This window comes from Lynx rufus, unplaced genomic scaffold, assembly GCF_022079265.1.
Source record: "Lynx rufus isolate CCGP_SWC_20201006 ecotype Redwood Valley unplaced genomic scaffold, mLynRuf1.p SCAF_8, whole genome shotgun sequence".
NCBI lineage: Eukaryota > Metazoa > Chordata > Mammalia > Carnivora > Felidae > Lynx > Lynx rufus.
The window spans coordinates 26,626,788-26,645,136 of record NW_025814896.1 but is presented as its reverse complement, the minus strand read 5'-3'; the positions used below and the strand labels follow the sequence as shown (position 1 = coordinate 26,645,136).

At 51.5% G+C, this 18,349-nt stretch overlaps 2 protein-coding genes across 2 annotated transcripts; both read right to left on the bottom strand.

The window, feature by feature from the left end:
- Nucleotides 1-1,569: 1,569 nt before the first annotated feature.
- On the bottom strand, nt 1,570-4,715 carry LOC124503860 (putative testis-specific Y-encoded-like protein 3). The gene is given in 5 exon segments (XM_047069152.1): nt 1,570-1,717; nt 1,719-1,822; nt 1,824-2,218; nt 2,493-2,637; nt 4,617-4,715. Coding segments are annotated over 5 exon segments (891 nt in total).
- On the bottom strand, nt 4,713-18,231 carry PLAGL2 (PLAG1 like zinc finger 2). The gene is made up of 3 exons (XM_047067580.1): nt 18,138-18,231; nt 12,401-12,777; nt 4,713-9,843 (listed from the first exon to the last, which is right to left on the bottom strand). The coding sequence occupies exons 2-3, from the start codon at nt 12,658-12,660 to the stop codon at nt 8,613-8,615; spliced, it is 1,491 nt and encodes a 496-aa protein (XP_046923536.1). The 5' UTR covers nt 12,661-12,777; nt 18,138-18,231; the 3' UTR covers nt 4,713-8,612.
- Nucleotides 18,232-18,349: the final 118 nt, after the last annotated feature.

Below are 18,349 nucleotides of genomic sequence, written 5' to 3'. Positions count from 1 at the left end.
GCGGGCTCTGGCTTCGATTGCATTCCCCTGCCTAAAGCATCTGCCACTGTGTTTTGTGTCAAGCCCTCCCCTCCTCATACCCAGGTCCTGGAGAGCAGAGGATAAGGCCTTCCAAGGGAAGGGGGACTCCAGGAGGCAGCTAAGCTCTTCTACCTATACAATCCCACCATGGGGGGTTAGACCCAGTGGAAGGAGAAGAAAGGAGACCGGGGCTAGAGTTGGTCTAAAAGAACCCAGCCCCAAACAAAACGATGAAACAGCCCCGCCCCTGGGGACCCTTGCTGAAGGGGGTAAAGAGGCTGCAAAGATCCAGCCCAGGGGTCTACAGCACAGCCCTCCCTCTCTGGAGCCAAAGAGGGGCAAATTCAACAAGAAAGACAGTCTCCTTAGTTGTTCTTAAGAAGCTTGCTTCTTCAGTTGTTTGTTTTTGAGCTGTCATTTTAAAGAAAATGAGAAGAAATATGTGAGATCTGAGCAGGTATGGACAGGTCCTATGACTAGAAACAGCCCTGCTGTACTGCAACCTGGCAGCCTAAAGACGGGCAGAGACTGGAGATGGGGGCAGGGGCCCAGGGGATTCTGTGTGGGCCCAGTGACTGGGGAAGGTAGGCTTCTGGGAAAGAACCCCCATCATTGCCCCTGCCTTGAGCACATGCCCGGATATGCCAGTGTGGCAGAGTTCCTAGGGGGCTGGGGGTTTTCTTGTGCATTGGCAGGCGGTTGTTGAGGTCCTTACAGACCTGGGAGCAGGCAGCACCGGTGGGAGCCTGGGTGGAACTCAGAAGGGATGATGGCCAAACACTGGCAGGATATCACAGATCTTGATAAGCGGATAGCAGGCCGTGGGGTAGTACCAATGCAGGGGTAAGAAAAGCAGTGTGATCACAAAGAATGCCTTGCACACTGCTTCACAGCCTTGACCTCGTCATGTGGTCCTGCAGTCCTGAGGCCCTGAGGCTATGGAATGTCCAAGACTGGCTGACAGGCAGCACCAAATGCATCCCCTTCTTGGATGATGAGACTCAGCTTGCCACAGCCAATATTCTGGATGCATAAATACGAGCCCAACGTGTTGTGGCCTTGAAGTAGTGGGCCTCCAAGAGGCCCTGGTCCTCCTAGTGCTGACTTGTGGGTGCCCTTGTCAAAAGTGGGTGGGAAGGGGGCGCCTGGCTGGCTCAGTCAGTAGAGCATGAGACTCTCGATCTCAGAATCACTGAGTTCAAGCCCCACATTGGACATAGAGCTTGCTTTAAAAAAAAAAAAAAAAAAAAAGGTGTGGAGTGGGAAGGCCATGATCAGAAGCAGGCTGGGGCCACAAAGATAATGGGAGTACACATCCATAGCACTGGGTGCCTGGGTAGAACTGTGGCATGTGACAGCTATGTGATGCCCAAAGGCCGCATGGAAACAAAAGAGCTTGGCCACGGAGGCCACAATCTTGGAGCAGAGTCCACTGAATGTTCGGAGGGGCCAGGGTGCATGAAAGAGAAAGCAGACAGCAGAGCCATGTCATCGGCTTGAGCACAGGTCCACAAGAGGCAGAAGGCAGTCTTATGTAGCTGCCAGGTCCTAGCGCAGGGCAGACTGGTACCTGCAGGACATAGGAGGGGCCTCTGTGCGCCACCTTGCTAGACCTCTGCTGGCTCCGCGGGGGGAGGGGGGGGGGTGTCTCTCCCCCAGTAGGTAGTACTGCAGGAGTTTGGGCCACAAGTCCTCTAATAATCTGGACAACCTTGTCAGCCTCTGGGAGGTTGTTCTGTGAGAACCCGCTGAAGAAGCTGCGAACAGTGTCCCAGTTCCTGTGTACCAGAACAGGGGGTTCCTTGGCCCCGGTGCCATCGGATGAGACTTGCGACTGACACCACCGGTCCTGAGGATCTGCACTCATACTCCTTCACGAACACCTTGTTCCAGAAGAAGGGATGGTTCCAAAACTTGAAACTGCAGCGCGTCCTGGCATGCCTGAGCTCCCTCACCTCCAAATCCACCAAGTACCAGGGCACGTCTTCATCACGAGGACTGATCATGTCTGACAGATGCGGGTGGTTCAGAAAGGCAGTGACCCAGAAGCCAGACATACTCTGGATGATGAAGCGCCTACGTACCAAGTGCAGACGGCGCATGCGTCCAAACCTGCGCTCGAGCCGCAGGTAGGGCCAGTCCGCCTGGGCACTCACAGCCTCCAGCTCCCACTGGATGGCATCCGGCAGGTCCGCGGCTGGGCGTTCCAGGTTTATGGGCCCCGCTGCACCGCCACTCCCACCTCCGGGTCCTCCTCCCCCACCAGCCCCTCCGCACCTCCGCCCCTTCCAGGAAGATGGCGCCCTGCCCAGGCGTCACTTCCTCGGCCTTCCCGCCGCCTCCCGACCGCGACCCCGCCCCCCAACCTCGGCGCGGCGGGTCTCAGGGGCCTCGGTCCGACTAGGCCCGGTGACAGGCGGGGCGGTCCCGGGGGCGGGGGCGGGGCGCCCGCGTGCAGCGGCTTCGCTGACCCAGCGGCGAGGTCGGGCGACGGGCGCGTGGCGGTTCTAGGCCCCCCGCCGTCTCGTCCGCCATCACCTGAGGTAGCCTCTCGCCTGGAGGGGCTCGGGGTGCGTGGACGACACCGCGGGTCCCGCCGGAGGGGCGGTACGGCGGCTACGGGACCATGGCGGGAGGTGGGAAGGCGCGGTCTCCTCCTCGGGGCGCGCTCCGCTCCTCGCACCCTCCTTCGGGGTGTGATTCTCAGAGGTCCCCCTAGCTGCGAGGGACGAGGGTCTTGCCGGCCTGGCTGAGTGGCACGGGGCTGCCTGAAGGGGATGCAACCGCAAGCGCCGGACGGAACTGGCCCCAACATTACTAGGACAATGGCGATAGAGATGGGGTGAATTGCAGGGGTGTACCAAGCAAGGAATAGTTCCGAGTGGGCACCAAGGATCAGGCACAACTCCGGTCACGGACACATAGAACTTTCCATCACAGCGACCACGCCGGGCGATTACTCTTCCCGGCGGTGGACACTGGGGGCCACCGGGCACCCACACTCGACTGTGGTTTGGGGCAGCTGTAGGAGACTCGCAGCTTTGCACAGGGTAAATTATTCAAGCATATGCAGAAAAGACTATGCAGACTCAAACTGGAAGCCGCAGATGATGGTAATTACCTGGCACGTGGAGGTGCTGGAAGTACTTCTATAGAGAAAGGAAGAAACAAACTTGGGAGTACAAGGATCTGGGGCAAGGGAAGGTCTCAAACGCTGGCAACGGGGAGCATATTGGCATCTGTATGTACAAACTGTATCCTCCTGGGCTTGTAGACTGAAAGATGGACATTGTTTCACCTTGCCCAATGCCCAGAGGCTGCCTCTTGCTCTATACCAGACATTTCACAAAAGTGAACCCGTCTGAAATGCAGGGAATGTGCTTGGATAGGATAAGAGCCTGGATGGACCAGCCTTGCAGCCCTGATCCTGCAAATGCATCTGCACTCCTGTGGTCTTGGCTCCCAAACTTGTGGCTTATGGAGGTCAACACACCTAATTCCCCCTATGCCCGGAAGTCCCTGCTACCTCCTCCAGAAAGCTTTCAGTCTCCTCCCGCCCGATGAATAGGGTGGTGCTGAGCCCCCAGACCCATCCTGGGGTATACACTCCCTAGAGAGCAAGGTGTATTCCCTTGGGGCTCTAGCCAGGGATCTGACCCATTGGGGTGGACATTCAATCTTTGTCAAGTAAATGGAAGGCCAAAGAAATGAAGGGCTAGCCCACTGCCTTTGTACAAAACACCCGTAACACACGTTAACAGTTGTTAACGTCCCATGGACTCTTGGGCTGGACTCAGGACTGTGTGGCTGTGGACAGTGGCTCCAGACCACAGAATAGTTACTCAATCTGAGCCCTGGATAGGAGCATCTCAGTACGAGTTGCAGGGCCTATGATGAGGAGGACTACCTTCGTTAGACTGGCAAAGCAGCAAGGTCAGAAGCCACGTCAGCCTTTCAACAGTTTGAACCCAGTGAGTAGGTACAAGTGTGACAAGGTCAGGTCCCAGCTCTGTCACTTGCCAGCTGTGCACCTCGGGCAATGGATGACATCTTTTCTTGGACAACCAGTATCCGTTCTTCATCCTAACAGAAGCCCCAGTTTCCTTTGAGAAACCACTCCTATCTCAGCCTTGCGATTGCTGGCTGGCTTGGGGGAGAGCACAGAGCCCTTTCAAGGCCAGTGAGACAGGAGATGCCTGGGAGGTGGGGGGCACTTCTGTGAATACAAGGACTCCTCTCTCCTTTCTCTTCCTGGTCAGCACTGAGAATGACGGATATGGAGTCATGGCAGCAATTTACTCCTACACAAAGGGATGAGCCACTTTGTAGGGCCTGAGGATGAAGTCCCGACTACACAAGAGGGTGGAGAGAAATAGGAATGACCAACCATGTTTGAGTTGCTGGATCCATCCTAAAGACTGTGCTAGATCTGGCATTTTTAGTTACATGAAATTTTCATGAGGCCAATGAGAGTTTCCTCTTGCATCCAAGTTTAAGTGATAGCATGATGCCACTTAGCTCAAGATCTTTCATTTCAAAGTATAAAGTCTGTAGGTGCTAATGTGAAGGCTTGCTACTGTCTGCCCTACACTCACCATCCCCTGGGATGCTAAAGATGTCTGTTGTTTCCAGTTCTTCCCCAGGCACTCTCCAACCCTTTCCCAATCAGACAGGTTCACAACTTCCAAACGCATCATTCAGAAGTTTTTAATAAACAACTTCATTATAAAAACTTTTTTTGAAAATGTAATTCTGTAAAACATTGAAAAATCTACTTTAACAAAGATACGCCCTGTGCATTTTCTAATGGCACTTATATTTTACAATTAAAAACCTTGTTTTATATAAAGCCAAAAATACTCCAAGAGGTTATTCACTGTGTTTACAAAGTGCTAGAAGGTTTTTGTCTTGTATTTTTCTCTTTAAATAATCTGGCATTACGAAAGAGTGGCCCCAAAGCCTTGATCACCAGGAGGGAGGGAGGCAAACGAGAAGTGGTGTCTCAGGAGTTCTAGTGCCAAATACTTAGAGGTGGAGAGGGGCAGCTATGGAAGTGAGCTTGCATCTGAAGAAACTGGGCTGGGATACTTCTTCCAGACCCCTCCACAGAAGCACTAAATTATCACGGTGAATCCTTCTCCTGTTAGAACCGGAACACCCCTTCCCTTGCCACAGACCCTCCTCTCCAGTGGTGAAGGTCATAGCCAATTCCTTCCACAGCAGGTTCAGAGCTCCAGGAGAGGCCAGGGTGAGGTCCCAGAGGAATCTGGACTTTTCTGGCCAACACCTGCCTAAGGCAAAGTTTCTTATTACATAAATATCCTTGTTAAAAAGCAAAATATTGATCCTGTACAATATAAACTGTTAAAAAAAATCGTGCTTAAAGACAGCTCCTAGATAAGAGGGAAGGTAGAGGGAATGGGGAAAACAGCTACCAAAAAGAAAGGGGGGGGGGCAAGGATTCAGACTACTAGGAGAAGTTTAGGGCAGTGGAAAAATTTCAACTTAGGACAATATCTACGAGCAAAAAAGTAATCACACCTGCTTCCCGGATTTCCATTAAATGCCATTTGTATAAGGTTGGGGGGAAACTCATTGGTGCTCCTTTTCCCACCTCTTCCCTCTTTAAAAGATGTGCACAGATCCTGAGCTGACACAGCTGGGTAGGTCATCCCCTGGCCCCCAGGACTGCACTCAACCTTGACCAGCTGTGTGCAGGATGCGAGGTGCCTGCCCCCTGTTCAAGGCAACTCATCGCTGACAGAGGTTGGAGGTGGTGGGGAAAGGGGTCATTACCCCTTTTTCCTGGTCCCTGTTTGGTCTCTGCCACATGCCATGGCTCCTGTCGTGGGCAGACACCCCTCAGGCTCTCATGGCCTCAGTAAAGGTACTGAAGTGGGTTTGGTACTGAACGTAGGATAAAGCTATTCTTATCCTTTGAACAACCAGGCCAATAAGGCTTTTTTTTTTTTTTTTTTTTTTTTTTTTAATTTTGGGAAGGGAAGTTTAAGAAACAGCTGGGTGGCTATGGTCCAAAAAAAGGTGAAGGCAGATGTTCCTCTGTACCAGCAAAGTTCACAGTGATAGGGAAATTCCTTGTGTGGGGTGAGAGTACTGACGGAAGAGTAAAGGAGAAACAGGATGGAAGGAGAGGGGAGAAGGGGCAAGGCCCCACTTACAAGGCTTTAAATAGTTGCTCTGCCTGTTCTAGTTTCCCAGCATCACTAATGGGGGAGAGAATTCAAGGAAGGGACAGAAAAGGACAGGCAGGGAAGAGTGGACTCTTTAAGCCTGAGATTTTATACTCCATGGCCAGAGGCCCACTTGCCTCTATAAATGAGGTGTGCACGGAAGGTGGCAGGGAGCGGATGAAGGGTTGCTGGGTCTAGTGATGAAGACCAGAGACAATAAGGAGAATGGCAGCACTGAGTCCTGCTTGGATCCTCACGTACCATTTCCTATAATACGAGTCCCAATAACATGCACAGCATGCAGGAGGTGGCTGCGTACCAAGGTGGACGCTTTTAAAAATAAACCTTAATTAGTCCCTGGGACTCACTGAAACGAATTTTTAGAAGCAAATCACCTAGTCTGATCCTAACCTTGCCAGACATTTTTATATCTGGTTTGTTTTTTCAAAAGTATCCCAAGCTACCCTGCCTAAATCAAAACATGCTTATTCACTCCACATTGCTTCCAATCGAGGGCCAGGGAGCTACATTTTAAGGCTTGCACCTCAAAGAGTACTGGCCTGGGCTGAAGCAAAAGCCTGGGTCTTGGACCTGCTCAGTTCCTGATGATAAAGCAAAGTGATGTCTAGAAGGAAAGAGGGGGTGTGAGGACTGGGCGGAGGCCGAGGCAGTTCCTTGGTAGTTTGTCCTGAAACCCTAGTGGAAAAGCCAGCATGAGGCACTGCTGAGAAAAGTGCCCAGAAACTACTGGCTGCATGTGTAGAAGTTAACAGTAAAGAGGTAGAAGTGTGTTTCTGAATCAGACTGGAGGCGTCTCATGAGGGTCCGACATTGGTGGTCCCTGAGCTGCCTCCCTTCTGTGAGTGGTGAGAGTAAAGCCCGTGTGGAACTGAGAAATGAAGCAGGGATGGGGTTCGGCTGGGCAAGGGCTGTGCTTTCTGTGGCAGGGAGCCCCACAAGCCAGAAGAGTGAGTCATCTGTTGCGAGAAACCCTGCTAAGTATTGGGGGCAAATTGAGGGGGGGCCACAAGAGGAAGGTGGGATTACTTTGATGGGGAGCAGAGAGGCCTATGCACAGTGGCCCTGAGTCCACTGTAACTGCAAAGTAGAGGAGTGGGGAGACTGTGGATAAGAACAAAGGTTGGTATGGGAGCCAATGACGTACCCACAGGTTAGGACTCAACTATCTGCCCAGCCCTAACTTCCTGAAGACTGTTCTTGCAACAATTCCACAACTTCCTGGAAAAGGGACAAGCAGGAGAGACACATCAGGGGTTCATACCCTCTCCTTTGCTAGCCAACCAGCTTAGAACCCGAGTCCCTCCTTCCAAGACTAAGGATAACAGCTCATGATGTTTGGGGTGGGGGCTGGGGAATGGGGGCGATAGAAGCGGGCATGCCTTTCATTTCTTGCCCTCTCCTGTTCAAGAGGAGGAGGAGGGCTCATGATGTACTTGGAGAAAAACAGAATTGCAGACCTGTGAGAAACCTGCTCCAATCTTCTTGCCTGTCTTGCAGACACTGCCGAGGAAGGCAGGAACAGACAGTCATGGAAGATGGCAGAGACTGAAGCAGTCCAAAGTCAGTTTATTTCCCCACAGGGGAAAAATGTGACCTCAAGTGAAGAGAAGTCAGTGAGACCCGACTCCGCCTTGTAAACAGGGCTCCAGTTAACACCAGGTACCAAATGGTTCCGGCTGGTGCCAACTGGACTGGACTGGTGGGAATGAATTCACGGCGTGTAAACAATGTTCACTGCAATCATTCTAAGGCTAACAGCTTGGCAAGGGAGGTGAAATGGTGTGTCTGAGGCGACTGTGTAAACGGTACCGTTGCTGGACAACACTGACTGGAAATGGAGGTGCTGCTACAGGAGGGACGGGGCTGGTGGGCAGGACAGAGGCCCTCTCTCCTGCCTATTGGTGGGAAGCAGGCGACGGAGCCAAGTGACCCTTTGCAGCAGGGCCTGACCAACTGCCGTGGGGTCTGCAGGTTGGGACCAGAAGGCGGGCTTCTTGGGCTATTTCTCTCGAGGTCATCCAAAGTGAAACCCTTTGTGTCTCCAAGAGGCCTCCCCCTTCTCCAAAGAGGAGGAGGTTCTGACACTTTGGAGAGGGAGAGGGCGAAGTGTGGCTCCCGATTCAGATCAAAAAAAGTAAAAGTAAAAATACCTGAAGTTCTATGGTATGAGATCTTTTCATGGGGTTGGGGCTCAAGGCTCCTCCCAGAACTGATCCTGGAGCTTGAGCCCCCAAACCAAGTGCTCCATACAGATACTGGAATTTTTTTCTTTTTGAACCCAGCTCTGAAAGCTCAGCTGCCTTCATGGGAGATGCAGATGGGGTGGGTACAGAGGCTCCCTGACAGAGCCTAAGACTGGGCTGAGGGCCTCCTTGGGGGCTACTGGAATGCCTGGTGGAAACGAGGCAGGGTGGTGGTGCTCAGGCCAGAGGTGAAGACAGGAGGCAAGGAGTGCAGAGGTCCAAAGTTCAGTGGTCCGCCAGCTCCCGGGGAATCTTGAGGCTGAGCTTGCAAAGTGGTGAGTAAGGGCTGTGCCTCGGCCTGGGAGTAGCCCATGACCAGGCCTCCGGTGGCCCCGGGTGGGTTACACGGGGGTAGGTTGAGTGGAAGAAAGCCCAGTAAGTGGGAGAAGTCCACATTAGCAGCGCAGAGGGCCTCAGAGAGGTTGGCGGGGCTCTTGGTGAGCAGTGCTTCATCTAGGAGGGCCGCAGCTGCCGCCGGCTGAGGTGAGGCGGGCTGGGGTTCAGCGGACGAGAGAGACAGGCTTCCAGGAAGCTCCGCCAGAAAACTATCCACCTCCACTTTGGGCAATTTGTCGGGCAAGTATGAGGTAGATCCAAGCTGGTATTTTGGAGGAAGCTGAGCTGGGGAAGAGATAGGTGAGGATTCCAGGGGGTAGCTCATACCCATGGGCAGCGTATTGTGCACCAGGGAGTGTGGCATGCCCGTGCTGGGCATGGTAGGGATGTGGGCGCCATACATGCCCATGGGCAACATGCCAGGGAAGGCCTTGGCCCCCATCACGTCCCGAGAGGCCATGCATAGCACAGGGCTCAGCTCTTCCTTCACACTGACTGTGGAGCTGCAGCTGAGGAGGCCTAACATGTCCACTGGCTCTGTCTTGATTTTGAGCAACTCCTGCGAGTGGCTCTTCTTGACATGACGTGTCAGGTGGTCCTTGCGGCCAAACCGCTGGGCACAGTACTGGCACAGGAAGTCCTTCCGGCCTGTGTGCACCACCAGGTGCCGCCGCACATCCTTACGAGTATAGAACCGCCGGTCACAGTGGTCACAGGGGTGCTTCTTCTCCTTGGCACCACCTGCTACTCGGCGTGAGTGGGCCTTCAGGTGCTCTAGCAGGGCCTGGGTACTCTCAAAGGTCTGCAGGCACACCTTGCAGCTGAGGTCACCGCTGCTGGCGGCATGCATAGCCAGGTGGCGCCGGTAGCCTAGCTTCGTATTGTAATTCTTACCGCACTCAGAACAGTGAAGGGCCTCTTTGTTGGGGTCATGGGTCTGCAGGTGGTTCCGCAGATGGTCCTTGCGGTGAAACATCTTATCACAGTACATACACTGGTGGGGTTTCTGGGCTGAGTGGGTGGCCATGTGCCTGGGGGTAGGGATGGAGGATAGAGGAGAAAGAAAGGAGATCACAAGGGCTGGCCAGACAACTGAGGTGTCCATTAACAGGGAAGTAGATACAAAAATTATGGTAGAGACACGCAATGGAATACTATGCCAACTATATTCTATAGATATCCTCACCCACCTGCAAAATCACAGATGTACTCCTAGTCTTTGCAGCACTGTTTGTAGTAGTAAAAAATCAGCAACAATCTAAACGTCCATCAATAGGGAATCGGTGAAATAAATTATAAGTTCAAAAAATGACTCAAATAAAAAAAAAAAAAAGGCAGCTTTATATGTACCCACGGGGAACAAACTCCTAGGATACAATGAAGTGGTAAAAAGCAGTGGGACAGGACAGTGCATGCAGAATGGTACTACGCATAAGAAAAGAGGGAAAACAGATGTATGTTTGCTTGTATGTGCTTAAAAATATTTCTGGATATATAAGAAACACTGGTTCCTTATGGGGAAAAGAGATAGGGAAGCTTATGGGTTTGATGGAGAATTTTCATTTATACCTTTTGACACCTTGTGAATTTTATGTGAATGTATTTCCTTTTCAAAAAATTATATTTAAAAAATTTTAAATGACACCATAAAAGAAAATTGAAAAGAAAAAATCTAAACTTCTCTATCTGGAACAATCCCAAAACATAATGAGGGGTTAAATCAAAACAGGAAGTTCAGTTTGGTGTGTGTAATCTAATCCCTTGTGAAAATAAAAAGGGAAGGGAATACATATTTCAATGTCTTAGCATGGATACACAAGAAACTGACCCCATTGGATACCTCTGGCGAGAATGGTAGCTTCCAGCATAAGGACAATGCATTTTTCACTGAATGCTCATTTGTACCATTTAAAGTGTTTGCCGTGTAAACCAGCAACATTTAAAAGTGTTCCCATGGTATAGTACCTCAGTGTTCCTTGGTTTACCTGCTCCCATCTGGAGGGACAGGAGCTCAGAGTGCAGGAGTTACAATCCAGAGCTCTATGGGACTTTCAGAATCAACTCAGTAAGACTTCGAGGACCCACCATCTGCCAGGCCCTGTGTGAGTTGTCATTAACCTTGTTCTGCACAGGACAGCCCCACCCACGTCAGTAAGTGGCAGAAACTGAATTTGAACACAGTCCTTGAAACCTGGGTTCACTCAGGTATACCACAGCTGTCTCTAGTATAGCACCCAGTGACCCTTCCTACCTGGAAGGTATCGAACATAGCCATTACCCTCAGGCTACGTGTGAGTGCTCACACCACCGAGAGCTACTATTAACCTCCTGTGACATATCAGACACGGTAATGTACGAGAGGGAGGTGCTGATGGACCCACAGTCCATTTTCCTCATTTTACAAGTGAGGAAACGAAGGCACTAAGAGGTTTAGTGACTCGTCTAAGCTCACGCAGTGACTAAGGTTGGAGTCAGAGCTCCTGCCTCCCAGACCCTATAGGACCTTTCCTGTAGCCTCTCGCAGACACCCAGATTGTCACTAAGGAAGTCTAAGAGGATGGCCCCAACTGGAGTCCACCTCAGACACAGGAGCACACAGTTATCAAAGCATTCCTGAGGACCACAGAACTGTCATGAGGGCAATCCTGGTCATGCTGCCCTATTACCTGCTTTAGTTCCTTCCTATCAACTGTTTTCCAGATAAGAACTGAGGCTTTCTTTGGTCATCTTGTTCATGCATTTACTTGTCTGCGGTCTGTCCCCACTATTAAGATAGACTCAAGGAGCACCCCCATCTGGCTCACTACTCTGTCCAGGGCACTTAACACCATGTGTGGTATGCAGCAGGAGCTCAATAAATTATAGTGGGCTAGATGAGTGGATGAAGCAGTGTGCATCAGGCAGTCTATCTCATTTGTAAAGGGCATATTCCTGTTCCTCTGATGGAAAGGCAAGGATAAAGTCAAAATCACTTTGGGGCAGGCGCCCCTCCCTTCCAAGCTGCTCTGCCATATCTACTTTATACTAGCACTTTCACATTCTATTTCACTTTATGTAGGGCTCTTGGGCTTAAAGTTTCAGGAAAGCTGCTGACCGAGAGGACACCAGAGATTCCACAGAGACGGAAGTAATCATGTGAGTAGCAGGCTGGTTCAGAAGAGGCACTGCAGGACCAAAGATGCTATGGGACTTTGGGTAAGTTACTACCCCACTCTGAGCCTCCACTTTAAAATTTACAGATGGGACCAGAGGGTCTCCTTTTCCTTCTCAAGTTAAGACTGATTTCTAATTTCTGGCTAACATTATCTGGCATTACCTGGCAAAGGTGGGGAGAGTAGTATTGAAAACATCGTTTAATCTAGTTTGTTCATGACGGTTGATATTTCCCCATCAGAGTCTAGTGTCTGAATACAAATACCACCGGTAGCTTTTAGTGAGGGATTTCAAATTGTTGGTGTTCAGGGTACACTTATGGGCCAATAAACGTCTACTCTTCTGTCACAGATAAAGCCTCCCACTCAGTGGAGTCTTTCTGGCTTTGTCCTCTGGGAACCTCAGGGCAGGAAGAGGTATGGGAGCATCACCTACCTATACAGCTTGTACTTGGAGGCAAAAGCCTTGCCACAGTGCAGCTGAGGGCAGCTATATGGTCTCTGCTCTGGATGGGGGAGGCTGTGAGGCCTCAGCTTCTCCCCATTTGAGAAGGGCGTCCCCGAGATTTCGCATTGGCACTTCACTTGACTCTCCGCCTCCCGGCCCCGAGGCCTGGGAACTAGTTTCCAGCCCACTTCCTCCTCCTGCTTTGCATCTTGAATCCAGGGGGGGACGCTGGTGAAAAATGTGGTCATGGCAAGACTAATGGCGAAGGGCCATGTTATTCAGAAAGCCTCCCCATCAGCTCCACACGGGCTCTCTGCTCTGTCACAGCCTCCAACGCAGCAGCCTTCAGAAAACAATCTCTTCACCTGAAACATCAGAACACCTGGTGTTAGGGAGCCCAATACCATGAAAACATGGGCTCTGGAGGCAGACAGATCCCGTTCCGATCCCAGCCCTTCCACTTCAAAGCCACGTGACTTTCAGCCAATTACTTCCCTGAGCTATCTCATTTACAAAATGAGTTTAATAATCTCCTAAATCATAAGGATATTTCGAGGATTAAATGAGATAATGAATACACAGTATTCAGCAGAAGGCTGGGCACCTAATAAGTGCTTAATGGTAACTATTATTACTAGTTCTACCTAGGCTAATAAGAGACGAGATAATCTAAGGAAGTAAAAGCCCTAAACTCCAAATATTCTCTTCCGACTTCACTTTGATATCCTTTCCACTAAATTTAGAGATGGCAGCTCCTCCTCCTTCTCCTCCTCCCCCACTACTTTCCACAATTCTCCTCCTCATGAAGGTGCTAAAGAGCAATAAAATGCCCAAAAGGCAACAGAGAAGGAAGGAGAAGCTTTTGCTTAGGAAATTTACACCCTGGAAAGACAGCCCCTGAGCCAGATGTGTTTCTCAGTAGCACATCAATAAGAGGTTCTGCCTGAGGAGGCAACAGCAGACTCAGCATTTCTCCTAAACCATCCCACCCTCCACCACCTCTCTGGGTCTCCCAGGCCATGCTTCTTTAGCAAAGCCGTCCAACACGCCACGTGCCGAGCAGCCCCTCCTGCAGACCTTTGTAGCACATACATTTCTCCATTATGAGCAGGAAGCATACTAGCATTAGAACTCCTCCACCAAATTGATTCTTTGAAGGCTCAGATCACAGTTCTTTCATTTCCATACACTTAGCATCTAGAAAAGGACTCTCAACTTTCTTACCGTTCGATGAGTAAATTAGTCACTGAATGCAAGTTGATGCAAGGCTCACTTATGCTCACAAAGTTCTGGTTTAAACTGGTGTCACAGCTCTTCCAAAGTGGGGAGCCAATACCTTGAAGTCTGATCCTCTCTCTTGTTGAGGCAGGGGGAGGGGAGGGGTGTGGGAAAGGGGAAAACTGGAGCAAAGATGACAGAACTTTTCTCCTGACATTAATTCAGAGAGGATGGAGATTACTGTACTGACTCTCCAAAGGGGGACAACAGACCCACATTCACACTAATAAGATTACCAACTGCAAAGCAACTTGCTACAACAGGGGGATTCCTTTTGAAGAAGTCATGCCAAAATTTGGTCATGAGGCTTTCCCATGTGAAGGGAGCAAAGGACAGTGGGGACTGTCCACGAGAATCTGGGGAGGGCTCCAACCGCACAAACAGCTGTGGGCCACAGAATGCTTGCTCAGCTCATTAGCACCTGCTGCTTACAGTGACCATTCATCTAACAGACTGGCGGTGAACGAGATGATGGGATCAGCGGGTTCATGCCCCAGAGAGCTTTGCTCATCATTAACGTGAGCTACGTCCTGTTCAGGAACCATTCCTCTTGTTGAAGAAACACTGCAGTGTAATATGATAAACATTTCCCCATCACGAGTGGAGATCTGCCTAGAAAGATCTGCACAAAGGTGGCTGCATTTTGCATGAGTCACATGCCGGGGAGGGGTAGGCAGTGCTAAAAAGTAGTCCCACTTGAGCCTTCGAGTCATCGTGGCATATCTGCCTGCTTCACTATAAATCTCCAAGGCCTCTGACGTCTGCCTTTCATGGGTTAAGTCCCTCCTTCTCAAGGGTGGAATCACCTGTTTATAAAACCAGCGATTACTACACTACCTTGGAATCGGGCAGAGAGCAAGCGTGAATTCGAACATCTACTTTGGAGGGAATTTACCCCACCCTCAAAGTCAAGTTGTGCTCCCCGCTGCTATCTAAAACTGTGCATCTCAGCCTCTGAAAAGCTGGGAACGGCAGCCAGAGGGAAGCAGGTCGCATCACTTTGGCCGACACGAGAGGGGAGCCTAGCCCTGGAAATTCCACACAAACTCAGAAAGAGAACAGTACGTCCCCCACCTCCCACACATACACCTCTTCTGTTCTCCTGAACAAGCACAAACAAGACAGAGCAGTTTAGTATGCCGCTTCTGAAAGAGTGAGTAATGGGCTTCTAGGAAAGAGGCTGGTGGTGGCTAAGGAGAGCTCAAGAGGTTGTAATGACAGAACCAAAGGAGGGAGGCAGCCATGTGCTTGCCTTGATCTGCGTTTAATGGGGCTATGGCCTTAAAAAGAAAACAGCCAACACCCTGATCCTATTCCCCCTATCCTTTCAAAAAGGCACAGGGGAAGCCCTCACCCATAGTCACCGACAGGCTGCTGCCGGTGTTACCTTAGGAACCCTTTTGGGAATCTAGTGTCTCTCCCTCTGTCCTTTGTCTGCAAAGTCCTCTCCTCTAGGAAAATTCCTGGGCCTCTCTCCTTCAGACTTCCTGGGCAAAACTGAAAGAATCCTGCTTCTCTTTCAAAGCCGCTCTTCTTGTCTCACACTCTAACCTTAACAACTGTAGAGAAGCTGACGGAACCTGTTCCCATAAAACAAACACAATCAATCCCTCCCAGTTACTGGTATAACTCGGTGTATTTTCATCCAAAGATCGCTTCTGGCGCCTGATCTGAAGAGGGAGGTAGTGCGGAAAGAACCTTGGACTTGCTATCCAAAGAGCTGCCACTTACTGGCCTGTGAAAGCAGGCGCAGGTTACTTTGTTTCTCTGAATCTCAGATTCCTCAGTTTCTAAGATAAAGACGTCTTCTCCTTACCTAGAATGGTCTCACAGAGGACGAAGCGTCTGACACAAAGTGTGCGCACACATGCAGTGCCGTCTACACTGTGTCTGCCTCTTTTCCGCACAGGGCCCGAGCAGTACTTCTTTTTTTTCCCCCTTTAATGTTACTTCTCAGGCCTCTGAGTGAGTTTCCTTCCCTTCACATCGCCCCAGAACGCAGCCTTCCCCTTTTCCCTCGCCATCAGCCGCCAGCACATCCCCTCGAGCCAGTCGCCCTTGCGCTCCCTTCCTCCAGCACCGTATCCCGGGCCGGAGCTCTCTCTCTGAGTCCCTTCTGTTACTAAGGCTCTGCGCCCCAAACACAAGTGCTTTCTAAAAACTCCCGAAGGCCCTCTTTGGCAGCCGAAAGGAGACAAACTGCTCTCCAGTCTGTCTGTCCTGCTGTGTGCCATGATGCCTGCTGCCCTCTGACGAAACTAGTTTTTATGGTGTTACATCATCTCTATAGAAACTGCGTTCTTTCTCCATTATTAGCCTGTTTCCTCATCTGTAAAGCTAAAAATACTTACCTCACAGGCTTGTTGTGAGGATTATTTTAGTCAGGTATGCAAAGGGCTCAACATAGGGCTTGGCTTGCTGTAAGTCCCCAACAAAAGGCAGCTATTATCTTTGCCTTTGTACTGAGTTGCACGTTCCCACCTTCTGCTGCCACACTAAATTGTCCCAACCCTCCCCAAACCGTGGAGAAGCAGCCCCCCTGCAGCAAGGAAAGCGTTAATCTCTAAGTGTTCTTAACTAGAGAGACCCATAGAGGATTAACAGCTCCACTCCAGTGACTACCCTAAAATAGCTTTTATCCCTCCTGCCCAAGAGCTACTTGGGGATCTGAAGAACTCAATTCAACACCTGCCCAGGAGGAAACGTACCCGGGAACACACCCTGGAACGTTCTTTAGGGTGGACAGACTCTTCCCTTAAGCAGAGCCCAAAATAGCAACTGGGAAATTATAAATAGACCAAGAAAAAAAAACCCAGGTCTTGACCCCAGCACCAGAAACAAATCCAAAAGACACACCGACTGGCTGGAAAACAGTGAGAAAGGGGAAATGAGCATAGCTGCCCCCCTCACTCACTCTCTCACACACACTCCAGAGTGGTGGGAGAATTAAATTACAGGGAGGCTGGAGAGTCTCAATGACTTGCATCATTCCAAGAGACATCAAACAGGATTAGCAGGGGTTGGATTTACTCTCGGGCTGCTAGTTCTTCTGTCACTGTAGATGGGCCCTCTTCGGAGTCCCTTTGATTCACTATTTCCTCTGAATCCCGCTGCCTCCCACTCCTGCGGAGGCCTTGAGCAAATGGCTGCAGCTCACTACAGCCCCATTTTCATTAAGAGGAAACCTGGTTGGACACCCCCTAGTATTCCCAACCTCCCCCCGCCACACACAATCTAGTGGCCTCACCTTGGGGGGCAGGGTTAGAAATCCAAAGCCAGACTCTATCACAGTCCCAAGCTAACAAGATGGAAAAACACACAAGCCAGGAGATGGGCTACTCGTGCAGGTGAAAGCACCAGCAACTCCCCCCCCCCCACCTCCCCAGTTGTCCCCTCATCTTCCACCTTACAGGTCCCTTTCTCCCACCAAGCTGGGGCCATAGCAGGGGACTGGATTTGCAGGGAGTAACCAGGCTCCTCCGGCAGCTTCTATACCACTCCACTGTGTGGTAGGAAAGGTTAAACTCCCCGGGAGCTGGGAGAGATGGGAGTGGACGCCTGCCGGAGAAGGCAGAAGGCACAGAAATTCAGGGAGAAGTCTGGAGGAGGTCTCAGGGATGGGAAGGAAGGGCAAGTGTGATAAAGAATCATTAGCAACTTAACTGGGTCTCTAAGGGACCTCCCCCCCCCCGGCCAACAGAAAGAAAGAAAGAAAGAAAGAAAGAACGAAAGAAAGAAAGAAAGAAAGAAAGAAAGAAAGAAAGAAGAAAGAAAGAAGAGATGGGTTATAAAGGCTGGAGGATTCCAGGGATTGAAGACAGAAGTGAATTCTCTGAATTTCAATGGTCTCAAAACGGGTAACCAAATAGATGATAAGGTTTGGAAGTGTAGTCACTGAGGAAGGAAATATAGGTAGGGCTTATCTGGGTTCTCCAGAACCAGGTATTTGAGGTAAGTCTCAAAATGGGCTATGCGGTTCTGGAAAACGAAACAGAGAGTAAAAAGCGACTATTTGGAGCAGGAAAGGGGGTTATGTGGGTCCGAGTAGGCGTGTCTGAGGGGAGGGAGCAGGTGCAGCTTATCTGCGTCCCCCAGACCCGGGTCCCTGGTAAGGTCAGCAGCGCGTTATCTGGGTCTCCAGGGAGCCTGGGGGTCAAGAGTAGGGGACCCTCAGGGCTGCGTCTCCAGGTCTCGGTAGGGAGGGAGCCAGTGGGGTTTCTTCCGGTCCCCCAACCCAGGTATCGGTTCCAGGGAGAGATTTCGTCACCCTGGGGCCTATCTGGGCCCGAACTGGCGTGGAGGGGGCCCCCGGTCGGGGGTGTAGGCGACCGCGCCGTGGGGCCCGAGAGGAGAGGCGCCGCCGCTCCGGGTGTCGGGCGCGCGGGCGCAGCGAGACGGCCTCCCGCCCCACTCCCCGCCGTCCCCCGGGGCCCTCGCCGGCACTCACCGCGCTCGGGGCCCCGCGCCGCGGGCCGGGCCGCGCTCGGGCTCCGCCAGGCCCGCTCAGGCCCCGGTAGTGGCGGCGGTCGGGCCATTGTGCGGTGCATTGTGGGAGCCGCGCGAGCGGGCGCTCGGGCCGTGGAGGGGGCGGTGCCGCGGGCTCTCTATGGTCCCGCCCGCCCGCCGGCTAGAGAGGCCGGGGCGGCGCGCGGGCGGCGC